Source organism: Limulus polyphemus, unplaced genomic scaffold (genome assembly GCF_000517525.1).
Source record: "Limulus polyphemus unplaced genomic scaffold, Limulus_polyphemus-2.1.2 Scaffold89, whole genome shotgun sequence".
Taxonomy (NCBI): Eukaryota; Metazoa; Arthropoda; class Merostomata; order Xiphosura; family Limulidae; genus Limulus; species Limulus polyphemus.
In genome coordinates, this window is record NW_013665699.1 from 1,083,718 (window position 1) to 1,099,228 (window position 15,511).

The 15,511-nt window shown below is 33.9% G+C and overlaps 1 protein-coding gene across 1 annotated transcript in view; it reads right to left on the reverse strand.

Annotated features, from left to right (window-relative positions):
• Positions 1-331: 331 nt before the first annotated feature.
• Positions 332-15,511, reverse strand: part of LOC106468560 (transient receptor potential cation channel trpm-like) — a 112,770-nt gene continuing 97,590 nt past the window's right edge. Inside the window, exon 29 of the mRNA XM_022397626.1 lies at positions 332-379. Within this exon, the coding sequence (XP_022253334.1) occupies positions 376-379 (4 nt within the window). The 3' untranslated portion in view covers positions 332-375. The remainder of the gene's footprint in view (positions 380-15,511) is intronic.

A 15,511-nucleotide genomic window follows, 5' to 3' on the forward strand; every position in this document is an offset into this window, starting at 1 on the left:
TTTTTTTATTTATACAGTGTTTAGTATAGTCATTGTTAAAGAGTTATATTGTTATGTGTTCTTCCTCGCTCTTTTTAACCATTTTATTATTTCTTAATTTTGTCTAATATGCGCATCTTAACCCTAATTAAAAGGGTTTTAATCTGTAATACAGGTACTTACCAGTGTCTATCAATTTTCTGAGGGGCATATGATTTGGTACCCAACAGTTCTGTTCTCTTTATAATATCCCTTTTCCTTTGAAGCTTAATGACCCATGATATTTGATTTCATTTTCTTTGTATCTCCAGTATCCACGACACGGACTTCTTGTAGATCTAACGCCCTTGACCTTTTCAGGACCAGTGTCATGTTACACTTATAACCACATTGTGATTAGCTAAAAAAAAACAACAAAAAACAACGAAATATTGCATCGTACTGATAAATTTCCCGTAAATGTTTATAAAATTAAGCTCATACCTAACACCTTATGATACAATCAGGTGTTTCCCCAGTGGGTCAGCGTTAAGTTTACGGACTTATAACACTAAAATCCGGGGTTCGATTTCCCGTGGTGAACAGAGCGCAGAAAACCCATTGTGTGGCTTTGCGCTAGAACAATCAAACAAACAAGACTGTGTATTTCTCAGCAATTAATCGTTTCTAGTACACATTTACATTAATCAAGTTATATACATATTCCAAACAATTATAGCTTGGAATGTCATTTCGGTCGAAATTTGGATAAAATTTATTCAGAACACCTGTGTCGCGAACCATTATATATTTAAGGGGCACATAGTATTGAGACCCTTCTTCCTTATTTAATAACATTCGTTAACCTAGTTGTATTTTTCTGGTACTGTTAGTTATTAGTAGTTTTGGTGTATCCAAATATGCTGAAAGTTGTAAATTTAATCCGGTCAGAATTGTTATCTCGTGTGCACACAGATGTAACTGAAGCTAGCAGACAACGGTATTTCATCCGAGAGTTTAAGCTGACCGGCATAAGACTAAGCCCTTATTCATCCACGAAGTAAAGCCTTCGGTGACAGAACCACTTTGTTTTAGAACCAAGCCGGAAGAACAAAAACGATTGTCTATTTTTGCTGTTATCCATCATCTCTTAAAGTACTGCGGCCTGGTGGAAGGCATCCACAGGAGAGTACTATTTGTCTCAACCCGAACTAGAATCACCCCGCCATCTATCGAGCAGAGGCTCATTCTTCTAGGGAACTCCCACGCCATTAACCTCCCATTCAATCGGAAAGGGGTTGGCAGCTAGTTCATCCTCCAATTTCACTCTCGTCAGATCATGAACTGGAAACACAGTAGGATCTAGGTGACATAACAGATCATGAACTGGAAACACAGTACGATCTAGGTGACATAACGGATTTAACAGCAATTTCACAGCTTTCGGTTTAATTTTGCACTGAAACAAACAAATGCATCCACCACAATTAAATTTTCGATAAATTGTTTAATAAAAATGTAGAAAATTGGAATATTGTTTATGAATGAAATACCGTTACTAAAACAATTATTTTAAAGCTACGTTTGTTTATTAGTTACCAAAATATTGTTTCTTGTTCACTCGTTATAATTTATAGTTCAAGAATTTTATGTTTGTCTAGGGACTATTAAGTTATCCCCTAAACATCAAACAATGAAGTAAGTATTACATATCCAAACATTTTATATGAGTTTGTATATTTGTTTGTAGTTGAGGACAAACTAAAGAATGGGCTATGTGTGCTGTGCCCACCACGAGTATTAAAACTCGGTTTTTAGCGTTATAAGCCTTCAGACTTACCGCTGTTCTACCGGGGAGCTTTATATTTGAGATGCAATTGACAAAATAGAAACATAAAATAATTTTTGATAACTTCGCTACTAAATGCTAAGCATAATGATCAAATTATTTACCATTTCTATCTATCCAATTTATCGTGCGCACTCGGTGTCCTTAATAGAATTAAGTTAGTCTTACTATTATTCGTTTAACTAATGTTACCAGTGTCAATTGTTTGTTTTTTGTGAATTTCGCGCAAAGCTACACGAGTCCTATCTGCGCTAGCCGCCCCTAATTTAGCAGTGTAAGATTAGAGGGAAGGCAGCTAGTCATCACCACCCACCGCCAACTCTTTTACCAACGAATAGTGGGATTCACTGTCACATTATAACGCCCCCACGGCTGAAAGGGCGAGCATGTTTGGTGTAAAGGGGATTCGAACCCGCGACCCTCAGATTGCGAGTCAAGCGCCCTAACTACCTGGCCAACCAGTGGTTGCCAAACTCTTTTTAGTCTGAGGCTTCCTTGATGTGAATAAAAAAGTGTGACCCCCCCAACCTATAACTTTAACATGGTTATTGAAAAACAGTAACATCTCCTTCCGACATACTGTATCATTTAATTAATTTAACATAATTTTGATCGGCATATTTTTTAATTAGAATTAATTGCACATCTTTGTTTTCGGCTCATTTTTGGTGGCCTCGAGCTCCCACTTTAGAAAAAAACTGCTTTAAACCAGTGGTATACAAAATACTTTTATGGTCCACCCCTTGCTAAATATGTATTGTGTTGCACCCTCCTCCCCCTGTATCCATTATAACTTATCTGTGTGTCATTTTCCCATGTTAATTATTGTTACTGTATTAATCATTAGCATTTGTACGGTAAATTTTAAAACTTCATTTTTAAATTTCTACTTTCAGGTACAATTTACATTCTCCTATATATACTATAGTTGCGCCCCCCCCCAATTTTTCGCGTCCCCTTTGGGAAGCTGGTCCAACAGTTTTCAACGATAGATTTTTGTTATTGTTACACTTAAACACAATATAACTGAGCGACTATATTGGAGTTTGCTTTTTTTTATATACTGAAGCTCCTTAGGCCCTAAATATCTAATTAGTTCATTCAATGAAATGTGATCTGCCAAGAACATTCTGAAGAATCTATGCTTAGAAGTGGGAAAATATTAAACCCATTACCCTATTAATACACGTGTATTTTTCTAGTTGTGAGCGAATTCACCAGTCTTTCAAAGTTGAAGTGCCAAAGAGGAGTTTCTTATGAAATATAATTAAACATGAATTTTGAATATCAAATATAAAGGGGAGGTGAAGAGCGGATAAAACGCTAATTATATTAGTGGACTTTTTAGAGGGCCTCAATAGGTAAGTCTGTATCAGTTTGGTAGAAATGTATGACATACGAAAAAACACAAAGCTTGTAAATATACTACCAATGGTCAAATGTTTTAACATTAATAGCACTAATACTGCTTTTTTTTATCTGACTTGGACATAACTTAAACTTTTGGGACCAAATTAGAGATATTGACTTAGTATATAGTACTTTATTTTCTTTTTTCCGTTTTCTTGTCTTTTTCAACTCTACTGTAACAGTGGTAATTACTAGATTTTATTTTTGGCATGTTCTTTTCTTCAAGGTTTCTTCGGCTTCACAAGGAAAACTATAGTTTTTGCAAGTATCTCCCTCAAATGTATTCTAGACATGCATATTTTGTGAATATTTCCACAAATAAAAGGGGGTTAAGGAATCTGAAACGTTGAACATACTCCAAGTCGAAATAATTTGAAACTGCTTTGAAGAGTCTTCTTCTTGCGATGGGTCACCAACTTTGAAACTTTTCCATATATTACAAATATAAAATGGTATCCAACAGTTAAATTTTTTTAAAGGTTTCTCATATGACTAAGCCTATTTCGACTCTTACTTTACTAGCCAAGTAATAACTGAAAATCTAGCAGGAGCCGCGCCACCACAGTTTCGCATTTACGCAGAGATGAAATTAAAGTCTTGCAGCGTTACTTCCTAGAACAAAACAGTTTTGTTGGTGTTCGAAACTAAATTATTTGAATATTCGTAAATGTTCACTGCGCATGTGTGCCATACGTGATCGATGGCCGGAACTATTCTGTTACTTCGTATAAAAATTTATTAAATAATTGTGAGCTTTGTTGACATTCTGTCCATAAAGTTTCTTTTCTTCTTTTAAAGCAAAGCCATATTGGGCTATCTGCTGCCCTAAATGGAGGTACAGGTCACACGATTCAGAGTACAATGGACGCCGAGCCGCAGCAGAAGGATAAGGTAGAATGGTGGAATTGAGTTAGTCTAATACTGTGTGCATGTAGTTGTTCTGAACTTGGGGATTATCTCTAACTGGGAACAACCTCTCGAAAAATGAATGTATAATAGTCGACATATTTCATGACTGGAATAGTTTCAAGTTTGAAAAACTTTTTCTCAATAGGTTGCAGAAAGTTATGTTGAAACAAACTGTAGTTTTTTAATTAGGGGAAGATAGAAAGTTTATACCATATTAGTTCATAAAGTTATGTTACGCCAGCACACCACAACTGTGGGGAATAAACCCCCAAAATTTAATTTCAAACAAAAAATAAAATAAAGGTTTCAGCTACAAAATGTTTATTATAATTATACTTTCTTAAAATTATTTCCAACAACGTTAAACAATCGATCTTTTTACAACGTGGTGCATCAGTTAGAAGAAAGCACAGATTGAACATGAATTTTTATACTTGAGTTGAAGTGTGTTACCACAAACCTTCAAAGCACTTTACTTTTGAGTACTTTACTAGCTAATAAAATTCCTACTCTTCATTTTTAGTTTTACTTCTAAAATTATACCACCACACTTATTTTTCAGTGAATTATAGAAAAAAAAAAGGAGTAAAAAAACAAAACAAATTGACACAATTCAGATAATGAGACAATCCCCGTCCATTTAAGTGAGAACATTTTGTCAATAGCAACACCGGGTAATACTGGAAATTTTTCTGTTTGTGTACTGAGGACTGTCTCAAATAGTGGATAAATGGCAAAGATGGATTGTCAAGTCGACTCCTGGCCGTTAGTACACTCATCAGCGGTTGGTGCTTTCAAATATTCCCGAGACGGCCTCACTTACGAGAAACTTAATCCAATGATGGGAAAGCCATGAGTGCCGGCGTTCCGAGCGACAAAGAAAGATATGCTTCAAATTTGTCATGGAATTGTTGGATACATCTTATGACAGGAGGTGCTAATGGACAATTTATCGACAGCCCAATGCACATGACGAATTGACGCTTTGTCTTTAATATCTACACTTAGGCTTGAGTGGTGGCCGTTTGTCTTGCTGCTTCTAGAGTAGCGTGGTTGTATGTCTATGAAACTGACGAGCCTGCTTGATGGAAAGTGTTTGGTTATTCTACTCGAGTGGCCTAAATTTATTTGTAACTCGTGATTCTTATTATCAGCGACGTCGATTCAAGCAACAATTAGCAAAGTGGAACAACTTTTTCATTATCTAGCAAGCTACAAAATGGATATTCGTATGAAAATTAAAACAATTTTACACATGTACAAATACAAAACACACACAACACAAGAAAATAAAACACACTATACTCAAATTAACTGAATATCAAGAACTTTTATTACAGCATGCATGTCAGAAAATCATTACATTACAGTGTATAGGAGCCAATAATTAAGGAGTGCCATCACAAAAACCCAAGTTCCGATCGCACCTGGTGACATTCTATCTTAATAAGACTTTTAGTCAGAAATTGAGTAAAACGACTTTCTTAATGTCTACTTACTGTTTAAATGTAACCCTGGTTTTGCCTACACAGCGAGACTGAAATAAGGCGGTTTCTGAAATCACCGGAACAAGAGTTATTAAGAATATCACAACCTTGCATGCATGTATTACTATAAAACGGTTTGATATTATGAAATATAAAATAATTTACTTAAGATCACTATTAGAAACAGATGTGAGTAGTGTCACAGTAAATACTCGACACGCTTTATTCCTACTATTTGGTATAATTAGAAAGTACTTTCAAAAGTACGGGAGTCTGTAGAGAACATTGAATTCTTATTTCATTAGTTAGTTCAACCTTGCTGTGTTTTTCATTAGGGATTTTTTTACTGTAATTTACTTTTTTTAAATTTTAAATGACATTTTTGAAATGTAATCTAATTTCTCAATTTTGTTCACATTTTTACATTTCTCTTCGTTTATTTCCACCAGATTGAAGAGTCACGTGTCTTTTTTTTTTTTCATGCTGCAAGACGAGAAGGTAAAAGAGGCTCAAACTCTGGGCGCATGTATATGTACCTGATTACACCGTTTATCCGTCAGAAACACACGTTGAATTCTTCCGTTTTTATTTTGTGATAAATCATTAGTGAGCTGAAAATGACCAAGCGAGATCGTTAATATATCCTGTATCCTAGGGACATTAAGACTTGAAACACAAGAGGCGAGATAAGCCTAACCGTTGCTCGTGGTGAACGTATGAGAACCTGTGATTAAGCATGAACATCTCTACTTGATGTCCAGAAGAAACTTTGTCTTGACCATCTGGTTCTAAACCCAGTGAAGTCTGGGTCATTTTTAGCTCATAATAATTCACCACAAAATAAACAGAAGAATTCAGCGTCTAATTATGCCGAAAACAAAGGTATACAAATATAACATGATTAAACGGGGTAATGTGGTACATAAACATTAAGTGTAGCGTTGGCTTAGCTTCTTTCAACACCTTGTCGTACGGCACGTAAAGTTTAGTTTGATTTGAATATCACACAAAGCTTCACGAGGGCTATCTGTGTTAGCCGTCCCTAAATTAGCAGTAATAGACTATGGGGAAAGCAGCTAGTCAACACCACCCACCGACAACTCTTGGGCTACTATTTTACCAACGTCTAGTAGGATTGATCGTCACTATAACGTCCCCACGGCTGAAAGAGCGAGCACGTTCAGTGACGGGTATTCGAACTTGCGACCTTTAGATTGCTAGTCGAGCACCCTAATCACCGGGCCGGCATTAATTGAAAATTCACGTGACTTTTCGCTTCTGTAGGAACATTCTACCAAGGTGGGTGAAAATAAACAAACAAAAGAAAATGCAATAACCTAAATGGAATCGAAAAATCAAAAGTACATTCTAAAAACAGCATTTACATAGAAATCTAAATGACTATAAAACATAACGAAATCAAAAAATAAATCACTGATGTCCTCTATGTCCAACAACTGTCTTAAGTATACTAATGTTACTTTTGAAACAAGTGAAAAATGGAATGGTGAACGATACATTATGAAACTGGTTATATATTTTTTCTCTATAGATAACGTTAAAAATCAGTTTAAATATGTACATTAGCAATATGAACAAGGACAATGATAGAAACTGGTGTCGCGTATACTAACAACAAGATACACGAATTAACTGTTTTAAAAACGTAAGTTAAGAAAGTGATACGTAATGTGACTTTAAATGAACTCTAGATCATGCCTAAAAAATGTACATTTACGCACAAGTACGAAATGTATGAAAATGTGAGAAATTTCTGAACTTTTGGGTGTGAATCGTTACAATGTAAATAGTGACGCAGGCCAAAAACTGTTATTGCTAGATCTAACACGTGTACAATATAAACTACAAGCAACCACCGTAACCATGTCTGAAAACTGTAAGACACCGTGTTTTAAGTTGATTATCAGTATCAACAAATATTTGCAAGTTTAACAGACGAAAACTTCAACCCGAGCTATGTACATGAGCAGACAGGGTTCTTTAGAGCCTTTATCTTATGAGGATATTACATTACCAGGAATGCTAATTTTGGTTCTTGAGCTAAACTTGCCTACTCGTTAGTTCAAAATTCTCGAGTCAAAGATAAACAACGTTATTTTAGCTATTCCAAAGATCCACCATTAAAAGATGTTAGGACGGGTTTAGAGTAGGGATGTGGAGGGAAGATATTTTGTTTGTTGTGAGAAGCGCAAATGGGCTACTGTGCTCTGCCCACCGCGGGTATCGAAGCCCGATTTTTAGCCTTATAAGCCCACAGACTTGCCGCTTGGGGCACTGGGGGGGGAGACAAATCGTTTGAATTGATTGTTATTAAACACGAAGCTTCACAATGGGCTACCTGTGCTCTGCCCACCGCTGGTATCGAAAACCAATTTTAGCGTTATAAGCCTACAGCCTTACCACTGAGCCACCAGAGGGCCTAATAAGTATAAATTTTAGCCACATTAGAAACTACTATTTATGTCTTTTGGCGTTTTTAATAGTGATATAAAGGTTGAAAATAGTTCTACAATATCAACATAAAAACATACCGTGCCACTCCTTGTTGAAGTCAGTCAGTGACTCACATTCATCCTCTATAAGGGTCAAATGTGAGTTGACTTTGCAGTCAACGAATCTTGTTTGTTTGTTTGGTCGGTTGAATTTCGTGCAAAGCTACTCAAGAGATATCTACTAAGTCGTCCCTAATTTAGAAGTGATGTGCTAGAGGGAAGGCAGCTAGTCAACACCACCCACCGCCAAGTTCTGGGTTACTCTTTTATCATCGAAAAGTAGGACTTACCGTCAAATTATAACGCCCGCACGGCTGAAAGGGCGAGCATGCTCGGTGATAGGATTCGAACTCCTGACCCGCAGATTGCGAGTGAAGCGCCCTAACCACCAGGCCGTGCGTTAAAGAAACTCGGGAATTGTTAAATATATATTTACAAAAAATTACATCAGTACCTTTGTCATTATGTGCCATATGTTTTAGTTTTCGAGTAACACCACAATATTCAACGTATCCCCCCCCCCCCATTTTGAATAGTCTATACAGCATCGCACTTGTATTTGAAAGTAGGGCTAACTGCAATTTCAGTCTAGTGGCCTATAAAATGTAACTTAATTCTGCAGAATTAAACACCAGGTGATAAATGACCCGTTTTAAATCGCCCTTAATATATCTAAAATCGTAGCCACGAAAATAAAATCATACAAAGCAACATTTATCAACGGAGCTGTAAACCAGCCATTTGTACCTGAGTAATTTCACGTACCTTAGGAAATTATCACAGATATTCCTAACATTCAAAATATTTGATGAAATATTAATGTCTCTCTCTCTCCTTATACAAGCTTATTCTTATAATAATATGAATATATTTAAAGCAACACTAAAATTAAATAGATGGCGCTCTTTATCCATGCTTGTTATAATGTTTAATTATTTCTCTAGCATTATATTAAGTTGTTCAGTTGTGTAATTTACAATTTCAGTCTATCAGTTACTATAAGAGATAAAACGTCTAGACAAGTGGTGTCGTTTTTTTTCTACTCTCTGAAATTAGACCAAACTGCTTTAAACGGGTGATTTTGAGGTAGGTAATCGATTTTATCGTACTTTAAGATGTAAACAATTTAATTAAAACTAAATTTAACTAAAACAATTAGTTGACATTTTCAATTAAAAACAATCCTTTTAACCACACATTTCCTTAAATTTAAAGCTTGGATTTTCTCAGTAAACACCCCTGACTGGTAAAACACGCACACAGTGTATAAAATCAAATGGAAATTAATTATTCTTAATACAAATCTAATTTTTATTAAATTTTTTTATCTAAGTCAGAGGATTTGCTTGCAACAAAATTAAGCTCAGCAATAACTTAGACTAGTACAAGTATTTAAACTAAACAACTTTTCGAGTTTTGACGATAAATGTACCGGAAATTATAAAAGCAAAAGCTAAAACACTTAGATATGAAATAATAAGTTAATTAGCAGAGAGACCTGGATGCAGAGTCAATCTTGTAGGCATAAACGCGTGAGTCCCATAAGCTACGAGTGGATTTATCACTCCATTTTAACTGGGAAAGAACGTAATTTCCAAGGTTGAGTCTGATATGGGTACCAAAAACGCCATTTTAACCAGGGAGAACTTAATTTCTTGTCAAAGTCATATGAGGCCTTCAAAAATGGCACTTTAACTGTGGGAAAGAACGTATTGTCCAGATATTGTTCCAAGTGCATGAAAGTTGTACAGTTAAGCTGAAAAATCCAATAATTTAACCAGAGAGATCACAAAGTTATCAGTTTATAAGTATTCTATGCAATAGCAAACAAAATATTTACATAAACAGAACAAAAGGAAGCTACATTCTGATAATATAAACGACAATTTACCAAAACTGGACTGATCTTGACTTCTTTTCCATAAGAAAATAAAAGATATTCAAATAAGTTTAAATCGATATTTTTTTTTAAGTTTTTTGTTATTTGCTTTTAGAAGTAATAGCAAGCAGAGCGAATATATAATAACTGCTTCAAAATTACACACAGAAAAAATCAAACTGTAGAACTAAAACATTATCAACAACTTTTTTTTTTTTTTGAAAGAAAAATTTGTTTGTTTTTTCCTAATAGGTGTGGGCTGAACCTCAAATGTTAATTACACAAACGTTTAGCCCCCAAATTCTCTATTCTAATGAAAACAAAAACAAAATTACCATCTACAACAATAAAGTCAAACAAATGTAAAAACACTTTGTTTTTTGGTGAAGTGTAAAAAACAACAAAAACAATAAGTCACTAGAGGTTATCTTATATTTCTTGGATATGTTTGAAAAAGATTTTTAGACTATTCAGATATAATGTGAGCTACAAGGTAAAATGTCAAATACCTTGAGCAACCCCTATATGTTATTCAATATTAACTTTCCTATCCTTTTAAAAATGAAGATAAAACACATGCAGTACCAGTAAGATACTTCTTAGAACCTAATTAAAGTAACTTTTACTCTTAATAAAGTTAGGTACTGTTCTAGCTGAGAATGTCCCCAACACAACTATGGTACACATCACTAGTTCACATTCCCATGGTGCTTTACTTCATGTAAATGTTAGATATACTAAAATTTTGTTCTATGTTATACTGATTTACTCGTATACCTAATGCTTATTTTATTCCCTTAGTTTTATGGCAGATATTGATATTTCATATTTACATATCAGCTTCTTACACACTTTACAACATCTGAACACACACTCCAAAACTCATTGTTACACTTTTCAGAATGTCAATTGGTTGTTAGTGTTCAGAGCTTGCATTACATCTTTAGATACATCATCACGTCGTTTCACAATATTCTGTACCATATAGATATCATTAAATTATTCTACAATATTCTATACCATATCTTGTGTACATCATCAGGTTATTTCACAACTTTCTGCACCACACCTGTGTGAACATCATCAGGTCATTCACAATATTGTAAACCACATGTATGTATACATCAACTGGCTAAATAATGCCTCGAACAAAACGTGTAAAAAAAACTTGATTCATCAGCAAAACTCTGAATGACACTGCATATATATATATATATATATCACTTATCTATTCCACATCATTAACATCACATACATATCAGTGTTCATCCTATACTTAAGTAACATACCTATTCTACAGTGTACACATAATACACTGTTTAGTTTTTATACCTTAAACCCAAAAATAAAAATGAAGAACAACCAACTTTTGTGTTTAAGAGAAAGTAGAATCATCTCATGTTAACTATATAGATGTCATTATCTTGTTTAACTGCCTAAAAGTTTAAACCTGATCAAACATAAATGCATGCAAAGCATGCTTAAATTAAAACATCGAAGCACTGAGATAAACAATGTGCATATGAATAAAAACATATATGCTGAAATTCTTCATAAAATTTGATCTTTGTTCATATAAGTAGGCTTTTCAAGAATTGGAAATAATATCATATTTGGACTACAATACCTAGTATAAAAGCTAATGATACATCAGGGTAGAATGATCAAACTTGTTCTTGACAAAGAACATTTCATTTTACACACAATTGTTTATCTTGAAATTTACATACATATACACACACACACACACACACACACACACACATATACTAATAATTTATCTTTTTCACTGTGAGTTTTAAAGTGTTTAACTTATAACAAGTCAGATATATTCACATAAGGGCATTTTTGGTTCTGTTAAATAGAATATAATCTATAAGCAACCCTAACCTCTTTAATAAAACCAATTCATAACTAAACTTAAGTAAGCCTCTTGATAAACATTTCAAACTAGCCATAGCTCCTTCAGTAAATAATCCAAACTGGCCATAGCTCCTTCACTAAATAATCCAATCTGGCCATAGCTCCTTCACTAAATTATCTAAACTGTTCATAGCTCCTTCACTTATGGCCAGATTGGATTATTTAGTGAAGGAGCTATGGCCAGATTGGATTATTTGCTCCTTCACTAAATAATCCAAACTGGCCATAGCTCCTTCACTAAATAATCCAAACTGGCCATAGCTCTTTCACTAAACAATCTAATCTGGCCATAGCTCCTTCACTAGTTAAGGCTACTTCACTAACCAATCCAAACTAGTCATAACTCCTTCACTTGACACAATCCAAACATTACCCTTTTACTACTTGAAAGTATACTTATTTAACTAATAAGATTTCCTCTCTTTCTTTAGAAAAACTCTTCATAAACCAATAAAAAGCAAACAAAGACCCATTTATTGTTTGGTACAACTTAAGGGGTGTCACTATTACATCTTCAGACAATAGGAACTTGTTCATTTGGAGTGTTAGTAAAGAAATATATTCTTCATTACATCACCTTTACGTGAATCAAAATAACAACACTAAATACTGCCTTTCAGAAAATTAACAATTTTAATGCAAAAAATGTCAATTCTTCTTCTGCATAGGAATCTGTCAAGATAAGATTTAAGAGCAATCGTCTTTTAAAACCTGCTCGTATAAAACAATAATGAGTCAAACCTATCTTTCCACTAATGTATGACAAAAGAAATAAAATAAACTTGGGTCTAAAGTGTAGTTTTAAAATAAAATATTTAAAACATTGTTTTGAATTTAGATATTAAAGTATGTTATCAAAGGAACATGTTCAGGGCTCGAAAGTAAGGCTAGCAAATTAGCAAACTGGTGGTTAGTGTTACAGCTTTGCTAGTAGAACTTCGAGAACATTGGTTAAAAAAAAAAGATAGTTAACATTTTAGAACGAAGATTTGTAGATTCGTATTTTCAAATATCAATAAACCCACGATACATGAATTTCAGTCATTTCTACTGCAAGAATCTGAGTAGAGAAGGTTACTATAATTATAATTAACAAGATCATGTGAATTCACTTGCCAGTACCATGGTAGTTTTGTGATCCTCATTTGAGCTGCACGACATACCCAGGCTAAGTATTAGGAAATGAGGATAGCAAGATTGCAACTTCACTTGGTTGGATGTCAAGACAATTAGCACTAGACTTGCACCATCCAACCTCTACAGTGCAGTTTTGCTGACAGCATGGTTGGAAATACTGTGCACGAGTAGTTGCTCATTGGAAGCAGTAATAAAATGGAAATCCCATAAACTGCATATGTTTTTTTCCATGATTAACACAAATGTTATGTCTACTGGCTTCCACCACTTCACTAGCTTTCGGCTTTTAAAACAAAATTTTTAATAAAAGACTACTTTTTCATATATGTGGCTATCGGAAGTAGTGTACTGTAGACTTTGTAGATCTAAGCACTGGTGACCTAGATACAGCAGTTTCCACCCAAAGTGAGCATCTTTTTAACTTTTATGAAACAGTTAAAATAAAAACATTACCACCTGTAATTTAAATGAGTTTTGGCATTCAACAATATTTGAAAAGAAAACATGACTGAAGATTTGTACATATAAATAGGCTATACAGGTATTCATGAACATTTCATACATGAAATAATTCATTATGACACAGTTACAGTTAATGTGCTAGTGGGAAGAAAAATAACAACCATTTGTTAGTGCCTTCAAAAGTTATAGCTGAGGCCTGATCTAAAGTGCTTTTCAAAGCAAAACTTTTTGATATGTTATTTATATTTCCTGTATAAGTTCTGGGTGACACTACTACAGTGACACTAGTGTTAAGCTTCAAGGGATAAAAGTATGTTGTACATAAGATCAGAAGAAAAAAAAAAACCTGAGGCAAAATAAATACCTAAAATAATTTCCTTACATTTCATAAGATTTGAGGTGCTGAGTTTACTGTTCAGTAATACATACTCCAAGTGCATCATCTATTGAAGATGCCCAGCTAGTGAGGGAGAAACATCTTGCTGGTATCGTGATAAATATAGTACTCTGGGGTTTACAAGGTCTCACACAAAACTGGTGTAATTATTATTTATGGCACATCCATTATTAGGTCTACAGGTACAACCAAGCAAGGCAACATGCTATTCTATATTGTTACATTAATACGTACACAATAAAAATTAGCTTGCATTTTATGCTCTAATTTGTCCTACAGTGGTTGAAATTTACTCTAGAATCAATTTAGAGCCATAAAAAGATATAATTGATCCTTAGGAACATTTCAACACTATAATATCTATATAATTCATTTTGATTTTCTTAATGTTAGAAGAAAAAAAAAAGGTAAAATTAGGTGAAAACCATTTGCTAAAAAATAAAAATAAAACAAGGAAATGATTCAAAAAAGAATTAAAATTAAAGTGATAATCTTGAAAGTCAATATATTGTGCGAGTATTTATATATGAGTATATTAATGTTCCCCCAAGCTCTACTGAGTTATTAACAATTTAACAATGGCTATGTCATTTACTTAGTTGCAGTCAATAACAGTATCTAACAAGGGAAAGTAACTGCTGCTGAAATTAGTTTCTGTCTGTATGAATCATTGTTACAGTTAAAAGACTGTCTGCACGTAATGATATTTAGTATCATTTGAATAAAACTTCCACATCAATGGTTAAGTTAGTTTTAAATGTGATACAAATCACCAAACTTTATTATCACATTTGCCAATCAGGTCAAGTTACTTTTCATTTTGGTGAGCACCCTCCCTTGTTGACTTATCTATATGAAAGTAACTTTAATATTGCTATAGGACACATTATCATTTAGAGGGTAGATCCAGCATAATGATGCAAACTTAACAACATGCGCTGTGTCAGCCACAACCATACTGTCATGTGTTTTTTAAACAGTTGAGTTTGGTTTGTTTGGATGTTCATGCAATGCTTTTTTTTTAAAACATAGATATCAAACTAAAAGTAAATTCTAGTAAAGATACAAAATTCGAGCCCTGATTTTGTGACCTTTGTTTTTAGTTTAGACTGATTTACCTAGTTTGTTGAGTATGGATAAATTAGTTTTATATCTACCAAATACTATTCAAAGCAATGAGGATTATGTTATGTGTGATCACCTTGGTTATTTCCACATACACACCATGCTTTATGTATTAATCTGACTTGCATCATTTTATATTCTCCATGCTATGTGTGATTCCTCCAGTTAATTACACATGAAAATCATGCTTTATGTATTAATCTGACTTGCATCATTTTATATTCCTCTTGCTATGTGTGATCCATGCTTGTTAATTCCAAATAAACCATGCTTTACATAAAAATCCAACTTCCACAGGCACAAAAGGAAAGACTAAAAGTAACTATTGGTTTAATAAAATAATAAAACGAAGATCAACATTTTTTACTTGCACAAACATTTATGGATGGATGGATGAAGATGGTGTAATTATTTACATCGAAACATGTAGAGTTTTAAGTTTCTTTTAACTTGTATATTTTT